The sequence below is a fragment of the Pyxicephalus adspersus genome, chromosome 1, assembly GCF_032062135.1.
Source record: "Pyxicephalus adspersus chromosome 1, UCB_Pads_2.0, whole genome shotgun sequence".
NCBI lineage: Eukaryota > Metazoa > Chordata > Amphibia > Anura > Pyxicephalidae > Pyxicephalus > Pyxicephalus adspersus.
The window spans coordinates 35,772,860-35,795,904 of record NC_092858.1 but is presented as its reverse complement, the minus strand read 5'-3'; the positions used below and the strand labels follow the sequence as shown (position 1 = coordinate 35,795,904).

The 23,045-nt window shown below is 37.7% G+C and overlaps 1 protein-coding gene across 10 annotated transcripts in view; it reads right to left on the bottom strand.

Moving 5' to 3' along the window:
- Nucleotides 1–23,045, bottom strand: part of PDE1B (phosphodiesterase 1B) — a 177,497-nt gene that overhangs the window by 153,579 nt on the left and 873 nt on the right. For 9 of the 10 annotated variants that reach the window (XM_072406382.1, XM_072406400.1, XM_072406408.1 and 6 more), the window contains exon 2: nucleotides 8,587–8,695. In XM_072406382.1, coding sequence (XP_072262483.1) covers nucleotides 8,587–8,695 — 109 coding nt within the window. Of the gene's footprint in view, nucleotides 1–8,586; nucleotides 8,696–9,033; nucleotides 9,221–23,045 lie in introns of those variants that run through there. The other variant, XM_072406415.1, reaches the window with a different exon arrangement.

The window sequence follows — 23,045 nt, the reverse complement described above, 5'->3', positions numbered from 1 at the left end:
CAAGCTAAAAAAGCCTGTAAAAACTAAAATGGCAATCTGAAAAGGTGAAAGATATATTAAGTCACTAGTGTATGCATGCAATATACCCTGCTTTGCATGGTAAAAGCAAGGTCTACAATAAACCAACATCTTCATGTGGCTAGTTGACCTAAGATCCTTCTCTCCTGTCTTTGCTGTTGGTATAAATCTAAAATGCTTCTCATAGTACAGACTGTTTTACCTTGTTGTTTTAAATAATGACTTTTGAAAGGCATTCAGAAGTTAGAAATCAGCACAAATATCGTTTTGGGTCACCAACTGATCATTTGTTCCCAAATGTCCCTCATTTGGAACCAAACCAAAACTGTGCTTTCCTCCTCAGTTGCCTCACTTTTTCATGTGCTGTAAAGACCTATATTATAAGCAAGGTAATATTTAACTACCAAAAGGGTTTTTTCCTACACTTAACTTTTCTTTCAAGAATAAAACTAATAAATTAATAGTAAATTATTGTTGACTAACTTGTGAGTTACACCAATCAAGGAATAATACTTTGCTGTCCAAATAACTGGGGGGTTGGCAGGTGTGTGTTCTTTGCATTCATGCTTTGTGCTATGTGTGCCTCTTTTCCAACTCAGAAACCTGAGAGGTATGTACAGAGAAAGTAAAAATGTTTAGCCCAACTTTATACTCAGGACTGATTGTCTACCCCGCCATATTCTGTGCAATTATATTAACACATGTATGATTCAGTCTCAATGTTTGCAAATATTCAAGAGAGTATGAACAGCCTTTGGCCAGAAATGCACTGATTTTTTATTAGCAATGCAGCCAATTAAAGGATAAAGCAATAATCTGGCAGGGTAGGGGTGACCTTCTGAGCAATAACAAGCATTAAAAGTGCTGGCAGATATTTATTTCAGGATGTACTAACAAGTGACTGTTAACAAAATCAACAGCAATTTTCCTATAACCATTGTTAAGGAAAATAATATTTCCAAAGTGAATTTGTTCTGCTCTAAATACGAGTGCAGGCTATTGAAGAAAATCACTAGGCCCAACAGTGTAGCCAATAAGTCTTTCCCTTAACATATCTCTGCAGGCACCAGGGTATGGTAAATCCTGCTGAATTTGTTAGTGTTTATGCAGAAAAAAAACATCATTCCTGCAATGTGCCACTGTCACATCACTCTCATCACCTGTGCCATCCTTCCTCCAGTATCATTCTTTTTTCAATTTAACTGACACAATAATATGTCTTATAGAGATTCATTACAGCTAAGCTATTTTTCTGCTGGAAAGCACGCAGTGCACCCAGATAGACTACAATGAGCACACTGTGCCTAGGTAGACCAGAGCTGTCTGCTTTGTGCAATATTTAAGAAGCATGAAAGAGAACCCCCGTAGGCTCAGTGGGATCCCACTCTTCAAAAAGCATTTCCATTCTATAGGCTTTCATTTGATCACCAGTCACCTTAACAGCCCATTTGGGCTAGTGTATTTGATGTCGGCAGAATCCAACAACCAGAACATCTGTGTGCTTGGAAAGCAAAATATTGCAGACATAACAAAAGCACATTTTTTTCCTTACTGCGCTGTCCCTGCTAAACTGCAACAGAAAAAAGAAGACAGCAAAGACTACAGCTACCCAGCCTCAGACTGTATTACTACCAGCTGCATTACAGATCTCGCCACAAAGCTTCATTCATGCCCTCTGCTCTGGGCGCAAAGAGGAGGCATAGACCCAGCACAGAAAGTCAAACTTTCCATGTAAACTGAAGTACACTACAAGAACAACTCCACATGATGCATAATTTATCTGTGAATTGATAATCCTGAACATCAACAGATTACATTTTTTATACAATAAAGTCGTCACACTATACAGTTGTTTAAACTCCAATACTCCAGCCTTACCTTCACTTGTACAGGCTTCTCTTTTGTACTGAAATTGTTTATTTCTCACAGTATGCATTAAAACCCAGCATCATCTATCCCTCTCCTTAGTGTCTACCTTTCATTGGATTTCAGTTCTTAAAAACATGAGGGCTCAGCATTTGGGTATTACCTAGGCCAATTTACATGTCAATGCCCAGGAACACTCATTCCTTGAAGCTGATCTCCACCCCTCAAAGCATTTGATATTTGTATAATTATTTTATATACTAGCCCAGTGCTTGCATCAGGGCTGGGGGGGTCTTGAAATAAATATTGAGGCATGGACCCTCCTATCAGTCTGTATTGCATAGAGAAGCACAACAATATTCCTGGGTCTTCAGGAAGGGATGACATGAAAATGGAAAGTTTTATCTCAAAAATGTAATGAGCATCCTAATGAAGAGATAGAGAGGAAACCGGTAGGGCAAAATATAAGCACATCAAACTTCAGCTTTACACTTTAGTTTAAACCACAATAAAATAAATAAGATAAAATATCTAATGTCATCCCCCACCACCACATAAGAATATTTTTATATAAAAACAGAAGTAATTAGCTTCCACTTCCCTTTGCTGAATCATGGTATTCCCAATGCTAGTAATATTTTTAGACATACATGGTAAAATATATCAGCTTGGTGGTAGTTGTTTTCAAACCTTTTTACTGTATGTGCAGTTTGTTATGATATATGAATATGGGGGAGATATATCCATTACATACATAGGATTTGTCTGATTCATGATTTGCAAACTGTGCCAGGGAGCAGCAAACCGCACCGCTGGTAACCAGATTTGCACATGGATGTAAGTGCGGCCGGGGCCCAAATCTTAAAAAACAACTGGACAGCCAAATACCACTTGTTCAAAATGCGATCTGCCACAGCCACATGCAAAATATGGTTCCCAACCTCTCCTATTTACTGACTGAAGAACACTGCGACCTCCTGAAGGTCTGAAATGGCCATTAAATTGAACTTATCACAAGGGCTGTAACTGACTAACATAACATAATTGACCTGTAGGATGACTTACGAAAATATGTAATGTCCAAAGCCAGCCATAGGACTAGGGTTGCATTTAGGAACGAGGCAATGGCAGAATTAGTGACTGGATGGCAGTTTGCTGTTATTACGTGTTTTCCTAAAGTGTACAGTATATGCAGGATTAGTGACATTATTGATGGGAAATACACATCCTGTTTGGCTTTCAGAAGCATATTATCTATGAGTGTAGGTGTTGCAGGAGCTACAAACCTGTAAAACCTGAGCTGGCACCTCCCTGACCCATGGTTAGAGTCTGAGGGCCTCTAAAGACTCCAATATATAATAATGTTCTCTTTCTTCCCCTAATTTGGCAATGAATATGAGCAACAAAGGAAAATGACATTGCTATACCTGGATTGGCTTCATTTCACATCTAGACGTCACTCATCCAAGGTACATTTTCATGTGCCATGGGGATAATCCATTTAGACCAGGAAGCTTTTAAGACTTTTACCTCCCCCACCACTATGAGAATTGTGAGCACCGTAGCAGCTTGGTTTACTCTACAAAATGCTGCCTACACTCTGCATGGACAAAACAACAATTTACACCAAAAAGCAAACAGTTCATACACCTGATCTCCCATAGACATGCCTACTATTCTAAACTGCAGTAAAAGTAATTGTATTTAAACCCAACCACCACTAGGTCTTATGATAAATGTCTCTGCAGTAAGAGATAATTTGCCTTTTATCAGTTCTGTGGATGAATTAGGAATGAATTGCAGTAGACAGTTTTGCTGAGTCTTCCATACGGATATTTAAACTGTATAGTAATGCGGGCATGATTGCTTTGTTGAGCTTCAATCCTCCCAGTAACATTTAACTGTTTCACTGTGCAATCAGCAACATTTAAAAATTACATATAATAGCTGTTTGAGCATTAGGTGATCAAAGCAATTTTTTATTTATGGCAATATATGAACACAACATAATAGTAAAGAGACTCTCATGTGCACCTGCAGTGTAATTAATGTCGGCAATGCAACACTTGCTAAACAAATATGTCATAAAAGCTTCATGTTTGTATACTCATCACCTATTACATCTGCATGGGTTACATCCTGGTCTTCAAGGAACAAAAAGCAGAATAGACCAGTCTATTATATCAAGTCATGAACCGTGAGATCTCAAGATATACCTTGACTCACTGAGATATTGAACTAATCCAGAGTTCTGGGCTCTATATTGGCACCTCCTTCTAGCTAAACACACATAAAACAATCTTCAGATCAAGCTTCAGTGCAAGCTTTATACACGTAATGTAACTAATTTTATTGCGCTGTCCCTATTGAGTGGCTATAAGTGGAAGTAATAAATAGTTGGGACCACATCTTAACACTGGCAAGACTTTTTATATCTCATTTTAGTCCATCTCTATTAAAAGCTAAACTCTACAGTGACCCATCAATACCAAACTAGTACAATTGGAAAATTAAATATGCTGTGTCAGCATTAATCTATCTCAGTTTTTCTTGACATGGGGCAACCCCTGAAATAATGCTCAGGTCCTTGGGAACTGCTATAATTACTATATTTACAGCTCACAAGTACAATAGCAAAACACCTCTTACTTTGATGGCCAATGGGAAAAATGACACAATTACAGATTGCCAAAAAGATCATTGGTATCATTTAAACTGACCTGAAAACAACAAATTGCTCAATGAGCCCCTAGCAACTTCTGGAGGAACCCTAGATGAAAAACACTGATTTATCTCCATACTCTTTTGTTTTTAGAAGCATTTTTTTGCAGAAAAAAAATGAACTTTTCAGCTGGTAGCAAACTCAACAGCCATTCACCAACCAATTTTAATTATTATTAACTTGAATTTATATATAAATTATGACATATTATGTGGTGCTTTACAGTCCATTGGCATATCGCTAGCTGTCTCTCAGTGGGGCTCACAATCTCATGTCCCTACCATAGTCATATGTCTTTAATACAGTCTAAGGACAATTTTGGAAAGAAGCCAATGAAATCTAACTGCATGTTTTTGGAATGTGGGAGGAAACTTGGCAAACATGGAGGGGAGAACATAAAGAACATAAAAAAACACAGATAGGGTCCTGGTCCAGATTCAAACCAGAGACCTAATACTACAAAGGTAAGAGTGTTAGCCACTGAGCCACCATGCTTTCCACCTACATGACACAGTGAGGGACTTTTTGAGGGACCAGTTTCTTTATTCCAAAAAGTAGTTACTGTATTGTTAGAAAGAACCTGAGCTCTGGAAATTGTGTCCAAAAGGCAAGGGGGCACAGGACCAGTCATCAGTATGGTGCCAGCAGCTAGAAGAACCTGGAGCTGCTAAAAAGTATTACAAAGACAGCGGCATGGTGGCTCAGAGGTTAGCACTTTGGCCCTCACAGCACTAGGTCCAAGGTTGGAATCTTCACCAGGACACTATCTGCATAGAACCTGCATGTTCACTCTGTCTTTGCATGGGTTTCCTCGCACACTCCAAAAATATGCGGTTAGGTTAATTGGCTTCCCTTCCAAATTGACTTTAAACTCTAGTAATGACACATGACTATTATAAGGATATTGTGAGTTTCTGAGCTCCTCGGAGGGACGGCTACGGACATGACTATGGACTCTTTCAAGCAATGTGTTGGTGCTATACAAATACTAGTTAATAATAATAACTGATGTGCTTAGGTTATAAGACTACAGGAAATATAATAGAAATTGGGTTCAGAATAGGGTTTATGTTTACTACAGTATTAGGATAGAAAGTCTGAATGTTAAGGTATATTACCTGTGCCAACCAATTAGATTTCAGTTTGATTTCGGATTGGTAAAAATCGGTAGCTGCCCTTTTTACAAATACTGCACTCTGCATCGCCTTGGAGAGACCTGAATACATCTACTTTAATATACAGTAATGTAGCCGTCAGCACAGATCAGAAAGCATATTACTATGGGAAAATTACTTTTCAGAACTGTTATTTCCCAGTAATGAAAATAAATTTCACATCTTTAAAAATAAACAATGGTGTGTTACATATTTATACTGCAAGCAAGTAAATAAATGCACTATGATCTTTGCAAAAAGTAGAAAATATAGGACAAATATTCAGCTTTTGGAGGCGTACAACACTACTCGTACTAGCATTTAAGCACTGCCAATCATAAAAAATCTTTCATTATGTCACTCTGGTCTTGGATCATTTAATATTCACTGAAAGTATGTGGTGCTGTTGATCAATAATCAGTTAGCTACACAAAGCTATATAACATCCAAGGGGGTAGAGCAGCTGGATATAATGACTATGTGTCCCTTTCTTTATTCATATGTCTGCTTAAACTGCACCTGCTTGATCCTGATTGGTTAAACCTTTCAGTTAAAAGGTAGGTATAGGCATCAAATTTTTGTCATTGGAAATATTCTTTCATGGTTGTGTACAACAATGCTACAATGAATGAACACTGTATACCTCGCTGCATCCTCCTCCATTGGAAATGATAGCAGTCATCCTTAGTCAGCTATGTAGCAATCGATAAAGAACATTGGGGGACTGCTGTATATATGCTAGGAATCCGCCTGAGATGATCACAATAGACAATTGTGCGTATGCCCAAAGACTAAATGAATACTGCCTAACAACAGGGACAAAGTGATGGTAATTATTAAACTTAAAGTTTATCTAAACCTAAAAAAACATTTTTTAAATTGCAGCTTGCCAGTTCCTAGAAGTTGTGGCTGAATTCTTTTCTTTTTTGGTCCTACTAATAATATACCACCTGTCCTAGACTGACAACCCTCACCCAGTACACTAAATCTATGGAAACGAAGTGTCACCCTAAGCAGCTGTCCTGGTTTGAACTACATACAAACTTCCCTCTGTTCATCCAGGAATGAGAAGTTGAGGGGTTAGTAGTTTACAGAAGAATTTAGCATGGAAGGAACATCAAAAAATGCTTGACATTTCAGTTCAAGAAAACAGCATTTCTGAAGCAAACAGATAATTTTGTTACTGAGAATTTACTTTGAAATAGAAAACTAGTAACATTTTTTTTCTTAGGTTTAGATTATCTATACATACTTATATACTAAGAGATACTATAACATATACTTTTACTGCAAACAGCCCAGCCAATACAAATCTGGTCCTGAGCTGCCTGGGACCATATACTGACACAGTGCTGTATTCTAACCAGAAGCTAAGCGGGATGGGAAGAAGTAGGTGGGTGGTGGCCCCTGTACTGTGACCCAACTGTTCAGTAACCACTTAAATACCAGGTGGTTACTGAAAATGCCGGGTGGTGCGTCCGGCTAAAATGGGCTGGGGACAACACTAGCAGTGTTTCTCCAAAGGGGGTTCCTTGAGCTTTGAGTGATAAGTGCCTCCCAGTTCAGATTAACCGACACCAATGATCATTTTGGCTATCTGTAAGGATGGTATTCTTCCTATTAGCCAGTAATGTAACAGGCATTCTTCCTTCTGACCAGCACACTAAGGTACTGTGAGCTGTGAATTTAATAATTACAGCAGAGGTTTCTTAAACCCTGAAAGGTATTTCAAGGGTTCATCCATGTTAAAAAGGGACAAGAAAGGCTGCACTAAAAGTTAGGGCTTTATTTATACTAAGGACCATTTTACACTATTATTCACGTTACAATGCACACATTGTTGTGGGTTGACGTACGGTGCATAAAATAGATTATTTAAAGTAAACGGACTGATATCCACACAAAAAATGGGGCAGGCTGCATTTAACCACAGCTGAGCACAACACAGGGCACACCAAGCTTTGTGCTACTCTGCAATAAAGTGCACGTGGTTTTTAAGGTGCACCAGGGTGCCATTCACATTGGCACTGCAATGCACCAATGCACGTGATGTACATTACAGCTTCATACTGATGTGAATGAGCCCTATTCTGCCTGTGGGAATCTTGTATAAATCAAAGTGCAATCACAACATACAAATACAGAGAAGTGAAGGACTTTATAATGTTTGACCACCATAACTTATTCAATCCTGCCTTACTGCAATCAGATACCAAATCAGTTGCCACTAACAGGCCGATTAACTTCAAAATATGTTTAGAACAATATATTCTGGCCGATATGTGGTCTGTATGGGGAGCTTTACATATCCTTTTCATTCAATCACCCTTCTAGACTGGAGAATGATAATAAAATAGCCTCCCAGATAACCACTTTATCATCATTCCACAAGACAATGAACTATAATTTAAAAAATCACTCGATAACCTCCTACTAATCATCAATTAATGCAATATGTTATATGTTTATATAAAATATTATGTCTAATAGGAGAATTCTGCAGATTTGGATGTAGGGGTTAATCAGAATCTTACACTGGAGGTTGCCATGGTAATGTTACCATTAATGCACAGCCATTGCTGCCTTCTTGTATCTTCCTAAGGCATAGAAAACATATTTAGCTGAATGCAGCAGGCTGCTGTAACATTACAGGTGAGTACCTCCCGTGTATTTCTTGGTAAATGGTTTTTCTGTAGTGCGATGAGCACTTTGTTGTTTTTGTTTTGAAGGCGTAATGGAAATCACGGTAAAGATGGGATTCCTATGGGTGGTCTGCGCATGTGGGGAGGGGAAGTCCCTTAACCCTTTGGTGTACCGGTTACTCACAGAGCTCGTAGTTTGACCCACATCTTTTTGCTGGGAGTCGATTTTAGCTCGAAGGGAGATGTGCATCCCTCCAGAAGATCTTTGTCTACGCTAGGGGACTCCATCATGCCTGTAAACAAAACAAAAAAAAAAACATGTTGGTGACACAACAAACATGAGTGTGACATTAATCAGATCTGGCAGAAACTTCAATGGAAACTGTAAGGTTAAATAATTCTCCATTGTGACAGTCCCTTTAGCTATGACAGTATTGATTTGATCTGTAATGGTCTGGGCACTGTATCTGTTCAGCTGAGGCCGCACTACCATTTCACTGATATTAAACACATTTGACCAACACATGGAGGCAGATTCATGGCTCGGAAATGGTGCACGCTCCTTATAAGCACCTTGGTGGTGCACAGTGATGTACAATACACTACAAGTAACACAGAGTCCACAACATACCATAGGTAGCAGGATCAATCTCTAACTGCCGGGACTGTAACAGCAAGGAATGGGTTCATGCAAATTATCTTTCCTGTCACATTTTCTGTGATCACCCTGTGTCCTTCAGGGAAATCAGTCCATTCTCCTTGCGCCGTGATGTATAAATGTGGGCAGCAGGAGGGGGGGACTAATAACAACGGCAATGGCATGAAGCAGGACGCCTGCCCCTTCTGCAGAGGGATCTGTACGCCTGTAAGTGAGCGAGATAGAGTGTGTTATACCTCTAATCGCAGGGAGAACCTCCCCCAGTCACTCTAACAGGTTAACTGATTCCGCACAGATTATTCCCACCTCTCCCCAGCAGGATTTAATATATGATTTATAAGGGGAGCTGCAAACCCCAGAGGTGCCAAATGTACTTGTCATATTAGTGACATGCCATAGCAAAATACATAATAAGATGGTCACTATAAAACTGCATTGCACCAAGACCGCTGCACTCCACAGAGAGCAATGACTGCGTTGCCCAAAACTGACATCATAGCTATGCATTATATAACAGGGAATTTAGTTACCAAACTATGCTAGCAGGTATAACAAGCAATAAAATATTCTGCAACATGAATTGTACGTTGTGTTTTTTTTTTTTTTTGTATTAACACAAAATCCCACACAGCTAACACATAAGGTAAATGACCTGTGGGCGCATGATGTACATGTATATATATATAGGTCCCTAACTGACAGATAACAATGTGGCTTTCAATAGGTTGCTAGGCAACAGCCGGCAAACACACGTCCAACCATTTAAGAGAAGGCCATCTGATATACTTTGCATTTGTATTCTATTGAGGAAAAATAGAAATGCCAAAGACATGCAAGACTGCATGCTGATCATTGTTAGACTCTTAGAGTTTAGGTGATAACCAAAGTAGTTTTATTAACATCATGTGTGCACACTACAGTGAAATATGTTGGCATAAATAAATGCATTGCAAAAAAAAAAAAAATGGGGGTAAAATGTTATGTATGAACAAATATAAAGCCCAATTATACCCAAAATTGACCAAGGCAATGACTTTGATTAGTCCACATTACCAGTATAATTTTTGGAACTGAACTTTACAAATTTTAAGACCAGTGTGTAGCTTATACATTGGCACAGGCCTGACCTCAAATGGCTTTTATTTTACAGACTGTGGTTAAACCTTTAAAGGAAACATTTAAAATAATCTATCGATTTGAGTGTATGCAAACCCTAACAATGATTTTAGGTGACAACACTGCTCCCCAATAGTTATAGTAAGAGTTAGTAAGTGTTCCCCCATTCATATTACCCCAAGCGGGATATCGCAGAGCTGGAGTCCTCCCTGGCATCAGGGAAGTTATTGGAGGCCATTTCTTCCACCTTTCTTCTGAGGCAAGGTCCCAGGACCAGATTGTTTGGGCTTGTCATACTATGTTCCTTTTCCTTTTCAAACATTTCCTATGTGATTTGAATACACTTATTACAGGGTACGACATTCCCATATATGTCCTAAGGATGCATACAACTCTAATTCAAAAGGAAAGCAGGGACCCCAAACAGTACTCTAGTTATTGTCCTATTTCAGTACTTAACTGGGATGTGAAAATTTTTGCAAAAATTCTAATTTTTAGGCTACTCTATACGGGCTTGTCTAATTGGTTCAAGTGTTCTTCAGGCCCATGCACAATGCTTCTAATAATACAACTAGGGGTTACAATCTCATTTATACTGCCTTGTCTAAGGCTACCTCTGTCCTTCTACATTCCACTGACACCAAGGAAGACTTTGACAGGGAGGACTAGTACTTTCAGCCTTGAACACATAGGCTTACAATCTAAAATCTTATATTGATAGGAGCACTACCCATAGCCTCTATGAAGATAAATGGGATCTTGTGGGGTCCATTCCCACTAAATAATGGCACCTGTTGAGCTTTCCTCTTTCTCCTTTTTTTGTTATTCTAACCCCTAAGCTTTTCCTACATATAACCAGAAGCAACATGAGTTTTCAAGGAATTATGCCAACACAAGGTAATTGCATTCACCAACAGCCTGTTCTTTTTTTTCATGCAGTCTTTGATTCACTTGCCAACCTAGTCACAGAATTGCTGGTCTTTAGCTCTTAAAATTATAAGATCAATCTGAAACTCCTAATATAAACATTCCTTCGCTCACAGCTTAATCTCTAAGAAGGGCTTTCTTATTACATTGGGATAATAAAGCTACTCAGTATTATACCTGACCTACAGAAACAGTTTCTACACCCCCCCTTCATTCTTTAAACACACTCAAGTTGGACCCCTTCAGCCAAACTCTTACCTGAAGTTAGACCCCTAACAACTGCAACATTCCACTATTAAACCAACTTTAAGAGATCCTTTTAAACATCTTTCTAAGCCGAATATTTCACTGACCCCTTTCTTCCTTGACTCCCAAATTCATGGCTACCCTGTGCTCCCACCAGGTGTGTCAGATCTGTCCGATATATTTTGTTTATTAAGCATCTATTGCTAATAGGTAACAGGAAGCTCATTAAAAACAACTGAATCCATAGTACAGCCGACATTCTACATAAGTAGTAGTGCTCAGCCATTTTTGGTCTGGTGTGCCATGTTTTTTGGTCTTCCACCTTTATGCCATGTCTATCAAATGCTACAAAAAGTCACTTTTAATCCACCTAGTAAGCACACACAAGGTCTGGATACCTTTTTTTTAGGAAGGATATATATATATATATATATATATATATACCTAACTGCTGCAGTGATTTGAATAAGTAAAGTTCTCTGCAGTATACCACCTTCCATACTCTGGAGATGAGGAGAGGGAGAGTACACACTCACAGTACACATATTAATTGTGGTATCTTTTCAATAGGCCTATACAATATCACAACATTTGTTTCCATCCGGAGCTGCATTATTTTACCCAAGATCTTGTATTGATGATGGGAGAATCTTTATGATGGGGTTAGGGTCTGGTCTCTCTGGTGGCCAGTTCAGGTGTGAAAATGATTGCTCATGCTGAACCTACACCTGAAGGAACTCCAGATGATAACACCTCCCCAAAGGCTTATTATAGTAGGCATAATGGGTGCAACATTTCATCCACCCTGATGTGCTCATCACTGTAGAAAACGGAAAATCAGACTCATTAGACCATATGGCCTTTTCTTCCATTGTTTTAGAGTCCAAACTTTATGCTATCTAATGAATTAAAGCCTTTTTTTATGATTAGTACTTATAAGATACGCATTTGTTTACTTACAATACCATGACTTCACTTTGCATTGTGCCATGATAATACAGTGTTTCACAGTATCTGATAGAAAAAATGTGTGAAGCTGTGGATCTTGCACCCATTGTCAGGCATTTATGTGTTAAAAGCCCCAGGAAAAGGTAGGGTTGTTTTCAAATATGGCTTTGGAAAACTAAAAAAACCTTTAGGGTTCTGCTCAAGGAAGAGTCTAAAAGGTTCCCTAACCACCCAGTGCATGTCTGGGTTTTTTATATGTGGAGTGTTATGTAGGCTCATGTTGTCTAAGAAAGGCTGATTTCTGTGTCCAGTTTGTATCTAGAAGGCAAGGGAGCTCAATACTAATGTTACCGACAGAAATTCCCCAATATTTTAAGTTGTCACATTTTCTCATGGACTTTCCCTGATGTTTTGTTTGTCTAGAGTAGACAGGGCTACAAAGTGAGATAGCCAGCGGCCAGACAGTAATATTTATTTCACAGTTTGTTTGTTGTTTTACAACTTACTATACTTACAATGTACAAAGAAACCACCAGCAGCATCCTGAATCTTCAGTAAACTCCCTGTCTTCTCGCCTGTTACTGTTTTGCGAACCCTTACGTGAGCATGTCAGGTAGATCAGAGTAGAAATAATTTTACTTTTGCTAATAATCAAAGCTTTAGGTTCTGATTTTTTTACAGTAATCCCCGATTATAATTATTATTTAAAGAATATTTCCTAACCACATTTCTTTCCAAGTAATGTTTTAGTAATGCATTGGACAGTTCTTGGGCCAATTTTAGCATTCTCTTTGTTTTCTTTGCTTTTATAGGGCCAGTGATGTGACCTTTCTGAAACAATTTAACATCTTTTCCATGACTACAGGATATGTTTTCTGACGAGGGTTTTTAAAAAATGAAAGCGGAAACACAATAATCATTGTATAATTTATGCAATGGAGACTCCTATTTATTTGCTTAGTTAAATCCAGGTGGTAATTTTTATTGGCAAGGTAGTATAACATTGAGATGTCCGAAGGTTCACTTTTCTATGTACAATTTCTATGTACAAGATAGACGTTGTAGTCTATGAGTTGTATACAAAAACATCAGGTTTGAACTGTTCATGTACCCAGAGTTACCACCATCAATATGGCTTTCTCAAAGAAATAAAAGGGGCCACGGCATTTGTGCACAACATGAACAGGACCACACATAGAGGATTACTGGATTGGGGGCGGAGGGTAATTATTTGTCTCACTGACCATTACAGAGGGGGGGTGGGTAGAGCTGCAGGGCAACAGTACAACTTTACAATTTTTTAGCTTGACATACATTTTAAATGCTATTTTTTTATTCTAATAGGCCATTGCAACCACTGCCAATGTTCTTGTGCCAAGTGAATAACAATTCTTTATTGACTAAAGGTGTTATTAACATCAGCTCCTGTTTAATTTCATGGACAGGGTTGGACACATGCATGATGTTTCAGGTAAGACATTTTATAGTCAACTGAGTTTTCTTTTTGCATAATACAAACTATCTTTATTGACTGTGTTAGGATAATGTACTTATATCTTTCATTTTCATACAATTTTAAGACAGTATATCATATTTTATCTGTTACATACATGAAGAGACATTTTTGAGCTACTGGAAAACTATAAATCTTTAAATATAAAGTAGATATGTCATTGTTTATATGTTCTGAACTTAAAATGTGCTACATATACTGTGTAGCGTTTGTTGCTTGTTAAAAATATGTAAATTGCACGACCATTGTTTAATTAAAAGGTCTCATTTAAAGGAATGGAATAGATGATGGGTAATTAAGAGGTGGTTAGGAGTTAGGAACAACTTTAGGGTTAGCAACATGTAGGGGAAATTAGCATCTTTTGTCCAAAGTCAACCAGTGCCCAAATGACAAACCTGGAAAATATGTACCAAGCCAGTTTTAAAATAAAAGCTACCATGCATTACCGGGGATTCACTTGCATTATCATGACATTAAAAGTTTACTAAATTTTTTGTGAATCCAGCAGTTGCATCTTACTACTACAGTTTCCACTGACCTTAAATTTTTGGATGTTCCAAATTTTGGGTCTTGCGTCTCATACAGGAATCTTCATGATATAAAATACATTAAATGATAATCAGGAAGCGTGAAAGTCCTCAATGATAGATTTGACAGCACAGAGCGATAGCAAAAACATGGGAGCTTGCTCGTTTGCTACAGTATATAAGAAACTTTTTGGCAAGTTACCTCTCCCCCAATTGCTAAAAACTGAAATACAATTTTTTGTTGGCTTTGTTGACTGATAATTAGAGCAAACTTGTGCTCTCCACAGAAAACATTTAAATTTAAACTTAATACTCTGGAAGAAAGAAAAAATGTAACTCGGTTGCCAGCTGGCATGGATTGATACTTTTAACAAACTCTTCCTTGTGTCTTGCATATGTGATAAACTGTTCTCAAACAGCCAAAGAAAGAAGACGTTTTTCAGTACATTTCAGAGCAAGCACTTAAATCTATACTGTATTTATAAAGCAGTAAATGTGACATTCACCACACATTCACTGCAGGTGTATCTTCCCATTGCATGTGTTCTAAGTTATAGTGATGAATTTACCTACTGTAAATGTATAATGACCGTCATCTACTTCTTTATTAATTATACCCCTATGAAATCGGTTCAGAGCTCATTCACGCCACCATTGTGTACTAGATATTGTGTGCTTCATTGTCATGTAAAAAATACATGGGTATGAATGTATTTCAAAGTATGAGAACCATTGTGCTACCTAACACTCAAATCTTTCGTGGATTGACCCTTAAAGCGTACCTAAACTCACAATTTATAATTTACATAAAAGAGTAGACAACCATTTTATGTAGAGTAAAAGTTTGCAGTTTTCAGTTTAGTTCCTCTTTAATTTAAACCTTCATGGAATGGTTTAGCTAATAAATAGAACCTAGCAGCATAACTCATTTCACTGGATCCGTAACATAGGGCTTTACTGAAAGATTTAAAGTAAAGGCCAACAAGTAAACAAAACCATGGGTGGCTAGTCCATGATCACACTAGTTTCCAAAACAATTCAATGAAACAAACCTATGTTCTGTGGTAGATTTGATTTTGCAACAGCAAAATGCTTTGGAAACATACGGCAATGCAAAACATATTTTACAGAGTTTACCCCCCTGCTGCTTCACTTTTGTTGTAAACTACTACAAAATTACAATGTACAGTTTAAGTTTTACAAAACAATATGGATAAGAAAGAACAACTTCAGCAACTTACTCTGTATGGGAATTCTAGATTCAAGAATGATAATTAACAGCAAGCAGGGTGTTTGACAGACTGAGATTGGGGCAGACAGCTGGCAAGAATTTGAGATCATGACATCCAAGCTCAGGGCAGATGGCAGGAATCAAAGTCAGACTGGTAAGAGGTCAGGGCAGGCAGCAGACAATAATCAATGTCAGGCCAGGCTGAAGTCAGAGCAGACACAGAACAGAAAGAAGAGTCAAGGTTAAGTTGAGGTCAGTATCATAGAAGTCTAACAGACAGAATGTTGCTGAGGAAGTAGTCAGTAACATGCTGAGGATCACACAACCTGCGCCTGGAACAGGAGAAACTTAAATAGCACTCAAAAGCGCACAAACAGCAAGTGTGAGGGCACATGTGTGCTGTGCGCATATGCTAATGGGGCTGTGCGCATATGCGAATGGGGCTGCAAGCACACACAAAGTGCAGTATGATGTCATATGCATGTCTGTGGCTGTACATCCCTGTATTCAACAGCTGAAAGGCACACCATGGGTCCAGGAGGGGACGTGTGAGCAGAGCATCAACAGTTTTCCTAATACAAAACATTACAGGTTCATTAGTATCACAGTACGTGACATATTTGCAAGCATCATGTAAGATGATCTTATGTCTGCAACCTTAAGGATTTCTCACATAAAATGACATGACATTTTTGTGAACAAATGAAGCCAATGACAACGTAAGACTATATTATTGATCTCTCTGCAGACAGAAAAAAAATTGCCATTAAAAACTAGACCTGTCAAGATAACCCCATTTTCCTAGGAGGCAGTGATCCAAAGATTTTCAGTGAAGTGCTTTGAAGCTAAATAATAGTAAACTCCTATTTTTAGCCCATAGTTTTTAAATGGGACTTTATCCCTTAACAACTGCATTTGTTTCTAAAAACTGAAAATACAAATAAGGTCTGTTCCAGGCAACATGTGCACCTATTAAATTGAATTTTAATAATACTAAGGCTAGTCACATCTGTGTTCTTATAGTACAGGAGTTTATTCCATGATACAATGACAGTGATTGTAATAAAATAAACCAAAACAATGTGCCTCAATATTAAAAATGACCCTTTTGAATATACATCATTTTCAGAGAGGATATAACATGGAACAACTATATAACATAAACATATACATGTGTACACGACATCTGCCTAGATTCTGCATTAAAATTAATGTTTCACTGTTTTGTTTTGTTTTTTTTAAAGTTTATAATTTTTTTTGTTTATGCTAGTTTGGACAATTAAATTTTCCTTTTATTTGAGTAAAGGACAAATATTTGTCAAAAAGCCAAAAATAATGTGGGGACATTTATTTATTATATATAAAGCTTCCTCCATCCCAATTTCTGGGAAATTGAAACTCTTGATTTTCTCATATGTACAAAATTATTTACAAAAGAGTTGGAATATCCTTACACTATAACAGCTTAGATTGCCAAAGTTGATCACTATGCACATTTTACCCAAATATAATATGAAAGAATGGAGAGATCTGCATGCTCAAGGAAACTTGAGCAAAAAAGAATAAAACAAGATGTTACCAACCCCACCATCTTACCAACAATACCTTCTGATGTGTCTTTATTTTCCACTGGTTAGTATTGGATGTCCCTGCCCAATTCCACAAAACTATATCTAGGTCCTAATTATCTAAATAGCAATTCTTAGGATTTCATCTGCAGATTTTTTTTTGTTTTTGCTTATAGCAAAAGTCTGCACAGAAATAAATAAAATCACCCATCAAACCTCACCCCAAACTGATATAGAATATATTACATTAATGGAAAGTACAGGATAAGGTACAAAATTGCTACATGCACAATCCCGCCATATCAACAATTTCAATGGATCAGCGAATGATAAAATTTTGTATGTGCCAACTGGCCACCAATGCTTACTGGGCAATGCCACAGCTCTATACCTCTGATAAGCTCACTTTTCCTCCAAACATAATTATCATTTTATAAATAAACATAGTAAGATATGAATGTTCAGAATATGAGTATTATAGGAAAAATATCTATTGCTTTGTATTATGATTGAAGCCCACGTCTGTCACTACCTTACACAATGAAAAAAAAGTCCCCATTTAGATTTTAAAAGGTCAAAAAAAATATTTTTTTGTTTCATTTTCATGACATTTTAATCATCCATAAGCATTGTATGCTGACTATTATTAACCTATGCCTGTGGAAGAAAACACAGCCATAGCATTAGAGTAGGCATTTCTGCTCAGATGTTTTTTCCTATCTTTGTCGTAGGGATCAGTTGTAAGTAAACAAAGCAAAAACTGCATGACCCTTCTATTGGCAGGTACATGCTATGGATTTTATAGTAGTGAACTGGTCACACATATAGTACAAATGCCAGGCATCCATTAATTAGTAAGAAATGACAACTTGTTTGGATCGGTGCCTCCAGCAAGGTGATTGTTCATTCATGTCACTCTGTACAGCCTGTGTGTTGCTTGAAGTAAACAGCAGTGTATTGTGGCCATGGAATTATCGGGTACTTGGACCATGATCCAATCACCCACAGGCTGAATTGCATTCTAAGTGCATTCTTTAAACATGTCCGCCTAACTCAGTATACTCAGGGAGTATGCTGTCAATGATGAATTACCATAGGGATGGGAAACAATTATCATTGGAACTAGTTTTAAGTTCACTCTGTTTTATATCAGATCACTTGTTTCCCATTTGCCATAAGGACCGGACATTAATGTTTGTGAACCTATAGACATTTAACTGTAGATCTGATTAGTCCCTAAAGGTTACTGAACTTTATACATTATTAATGCTTTTCTCACTGCTTTACTAAAGACTGATGAGTTAAAAGGTTTGTGCTCTTCATCTGTATTAGTGTTATTATTTACTGTACTTTGTACTGTGTATCATTGTATTATGCTAGCCACAAGAAAATTGATTTTTTTATTGAGTTTTACTGAGGTCTCACGGGAGGATTCCTTTTTTCAACTGGCCGTACATGCTTTTCTGTGTTTTCTCAAATTCAGTTGAATTTACATTAAACAAAAAATTGATGCTGTTGAAATGGTAATCAAACAACTAGAAAAAAACATGTTTAAGTAGATATGCTTAGGACATTTTATACAAAAGACATTTTTAAAAAACATAACTGAATAAACATTATAAATGGCTCTTATAACAAAAAAAAGTCTGAGAGTTTTACAAACCATTCACTTAACAGGTGAGGTAGGTAAGCCATTGCTACTGACGTACCCGGCAATAAGTACACATTGCATACTATAGAACAGAACACTACTTATCAGAGTGATATTCGTATGGGAAAATAAATATGTTACTCCAATAGAACTTAATTCTTAGGTAAATAGTTACTGAACACAAAATTGTATTATACCACCTCATTTTGATGCCCCCAGTTTTGTACAACACATGTAAGTTTATTACAGAAGGCAAAAGCTGAAAAGTAATAACCCACAGAAACCTAAAAATTCACCTTTCATTGGTTTACAGCAATGAGAATATTAGTTGCGAATAGGATGTTTTAGGCTGTGAGCTTTGCCTCTTTCCACAAGCAAATGCACTACATTATTTTTTTCTGCCAATAGATTACTTTAAGACAGAACTGCAGCACATCTGTCACATAATAACGAGTTTGAAATTTCACTTCCTGGAAAATCCATGTTGAAATGACAATTTCACTGTTAAGTATGCCCTGGTTATACAAGTGTGCTTCGGAACTCAGTTCATTAAATACAGTGATGCCCAATATGCCCAGGCAATAGAGAATGATGTCCAGTATGTCTCTTCTACTGGTTTTGAAAAAGAATAATTAGGACAATATATGCAATTTTTATTGAGCTCTTGCAAAGTGCATTGTATGCCTAGTACAACACTGTGGATTCCCCTCCTCTGAGATCTCAATTTATCAGGAGCACAGTACCATGGTACTCTTTCCTGTATCTAAATTTATCAAGTCTGTGCACTTATTTAATCAGCTATGACAACACTCCAGTCTCCACGCATAAAGAACTTTACCAGACAATACAGTGCAATAAAGACACCGTTCTGCTTTCTAGTAGCCTGGGATATATACTGACTTTGTTAACGTCACAGTGTTTAATATTTGAAGCCATTGCATTACATATCTGTAAATATTATTGTGTTTCAATATTTGTGAAGACAGTGTTTATTGTTGCAGGCTTATATAACTATGGAAAAGCTTTGATTCCGAAGAATGTCATAGTTTCAGTTACATACAGTTAAATCCCTCTATTCCAGGAATGCCATGTAGAAACAAGTTGGCGCCACACTGCTCTTGGCATTAGTAGACTGTCAGCTAATATTAATGGGGGCACTTGTTTGTTTAGTTATCATAGCAGTTTGAACATACTGCCTGCCTTACTACCCAGCTGGACAAGGGCATAGGAAGCCCTGATATAGGGCATAAATAATGTTTATGTACGTTCTTCTCAAAGAAAATGCTTAGCTTTATTCATTAAACCGCTTCCATGCAATGCTCCATAAACCATATTCAGTAAATGTGAGAGATTTTTTTTCAATCAGATGCACAATAAGTACACATTGCATACTATAGAACAGAACACTACTTATCAGAGTGATATTCGTATGGGAAAATAAATATGTTACTCCAATAGAACTTAATTCTTAGGTAAATAGTTACTGAACACAAAATTGTATTATACCACCTCATTTTGATGCCCCCAGTTTTGTACAACACATGTAAGTTTATTACAGAAGGCAAAAGCTGAAAAGTAATAACCCACAGAAACCTAAAAATTCACCTTTCATTGGTTTACAGCAATGAGAATATTAGTTGCGAATAGGATGTTTTAGGCTGTGAGCTTTGCCTCTTTCCACAAGCAAATGCACTACATTATTTTTTTCTGCCAATAGATTACTTTTAAGACAGAACTGCAGCACATCTGTCACATAATAACGAGTTTGAAATTTCACTTCCTGGAAAATCCATGTTGAAATGACAATTTCACTGTTAAGTATGCCCTGGTTATACAAGTGTGCTTCGGAACTCAGTTCATTAAATACAGTGATGCCCAATATGCCCAGGCAATAGAGAATGATGTCCAGTATGTCTCTTCTACTGGTTTTGAAAAAGAATAATTAGGACAATATATGCAATTTTTATTGAGCTCTTGCAAAGTGCATTGTATGCCTAGTACAACACTGTGGATTCCCCTCCTCTGAGATCTCAATTTATCAGGAGCACAGTACCATGGTACTCTTTCCTGTATCTAAATTTATCAAGTCTGTGCACTTATTTAATCAGCTATGACAACACTCCAGTCTCCACGCATAAAGAACTTTACCAGACAATACAGTGCAATAAAGACACCGTTCTGCTTTCTAGTAGCCTGGGATATATACTGACTTTGTTAACGTCACAGTGTTTAATATTTGAAGCCATTGCATTACATATCTGTAAATATTATTGTGTTTCAATATTTGTGAGGACAGTGTTTATTGTTGCAGGCTTATATAACTATGGAAAAGCTTTGATTCCGAAGAATGTCAGAGTTTCAGTTACATACAGTTAAATCCCTCTATTCCAGGAATGCCATGTAGAAACAAGTTGGCGCCACACTGCTCTTGGCATTAGTAGACTGTCAGCTAATATTAATGGGGGCACTTGTTTGTTTAGTTATCATAGCAGTTTGAACATACTGCCTGCCTTACTACCCAGCTGGACAAGGGCATAGGAAGCCCTGATATAGGGCATAAATAATGTTTATGTACGTTCTTCTCAAAGAAAATGCTTAGCTTTATTCATTAAACCGCTTCCATGCAATGCTCCATAAACCATATTCAGTAAATGTGAGAGATTTTTTTTCAATCAGATGCAGTTACTGCACTTTGCAATGTTCTATTAGGATCAGTCTTAGTCTATTAGCTGAAAAAAGAATTGCATCACCATGGACAGATTATTCGGTAAGATTTGTATTTACATTTTGTTACTTGTTGCACCATGTGGAAAATATATGATATTCTAGGAACCCCACATAATTTAAAACATCTCAGTTAGCAAAACCTTTCTATTCAATAAAATGCTCTAAGTACTGTGCTATATGTCATATAGCAATCTAGTGTGTGTATGTGTGTGTCCTTTTGATTAAAACAATTTGATCTTCTCTCATAGCAAATCATCCAGAAGTAATAATCGTTTAGACAGAATGATAAATTGATTTCCTATGCACATTGCACATTAGTGACAGCTACAGGTTAATGAATGATTCTTCCTTTAAATCACATTACGGCACTCAGCTGAACACAAGTTGAATACAGTACCACATGCAATAGTTAAAAGCTGGGAGCTGGTGTATGGGGAAGTAATGGGGACAATGTGAAATAACTCTATATTGATGACAATGAGGAGTCAGTCCACTGAAAGGGGCAGAGTGGAGCCAGTCCAGTGATGAGGCAATGTGAAATCAATCTAGTGATGATTGCAATGTGAGATCTATCCAGGGATTATTCCAATGTGAGGTAAATCCAGTGATGATTGCATTGTGAAGCCTCTATAAGGATGACTCCAATGTGGGTTCAGTACAGGAATAGGGCAGTGTGAAGTCAATCCATAGATCTGGGCATTTTGGGGTTGACCCAGTAATGGGGGCAATGTGGGGTCAATCCAGTATTGGGGACAAGGTAAGGGCTATTTAATAAAACCAATTTAGTAAGGGAGCAATGAAAAGTCAGTTCATTTATGGGTAAAAAGTGAGTTTAGTCCAGTAGTTGGTATAAACAGAGGTTTGTCCAGGAATGGGTGCAGTGTGGCATCCCGCCATTGTTGGTGCAATGTGAAGTCTGTCCAGTAAATTGGGCTTAGTGCAGTGATAGTCACAATATAGGCTTGGTGCAGTAATGGGTATACTATAGGTTCAATCCATTGATAGGTACACTATAAGGTCAGTCCAATAATAGGTACACCGTAGACTTAGTCCAGTGATGGGTACACTGTGGGCTCAGTCCTGGATTGGATACAGTATAGGCTCAGTCCAGTGATGGGTACACTATGGGCTTACTCCTGTAATGGGTATAATGTAGGTTCAGTCCAGGGATGGACACACTATAGACTCAGTTTATTGATGGCCACACTATAGACTCTGTCCACTGATGGGTACACTAGTTCAGTCTAGAGATGGGCACAGTATACACTTAGTCTAAAGATGGGCACAGTATATACTCAGTCCAGTGATGGGCACACTACAGGTTAAGTCCAGTGATGGGCACAGTATGGATTCAGTCCAGTGATGGGCACAGTATAGACTCAGTCCAATGATGAGCACAGTATGGACTCAGTCCAATGATGGGCACAGTATAGACTTAGTCTAGTGATGGACACACTACAGGTTCAGTCCAGTGATGGGCACACTATCAGTCTAGTGATGGGCACACTATCAGACCAGTGATGGGCACACT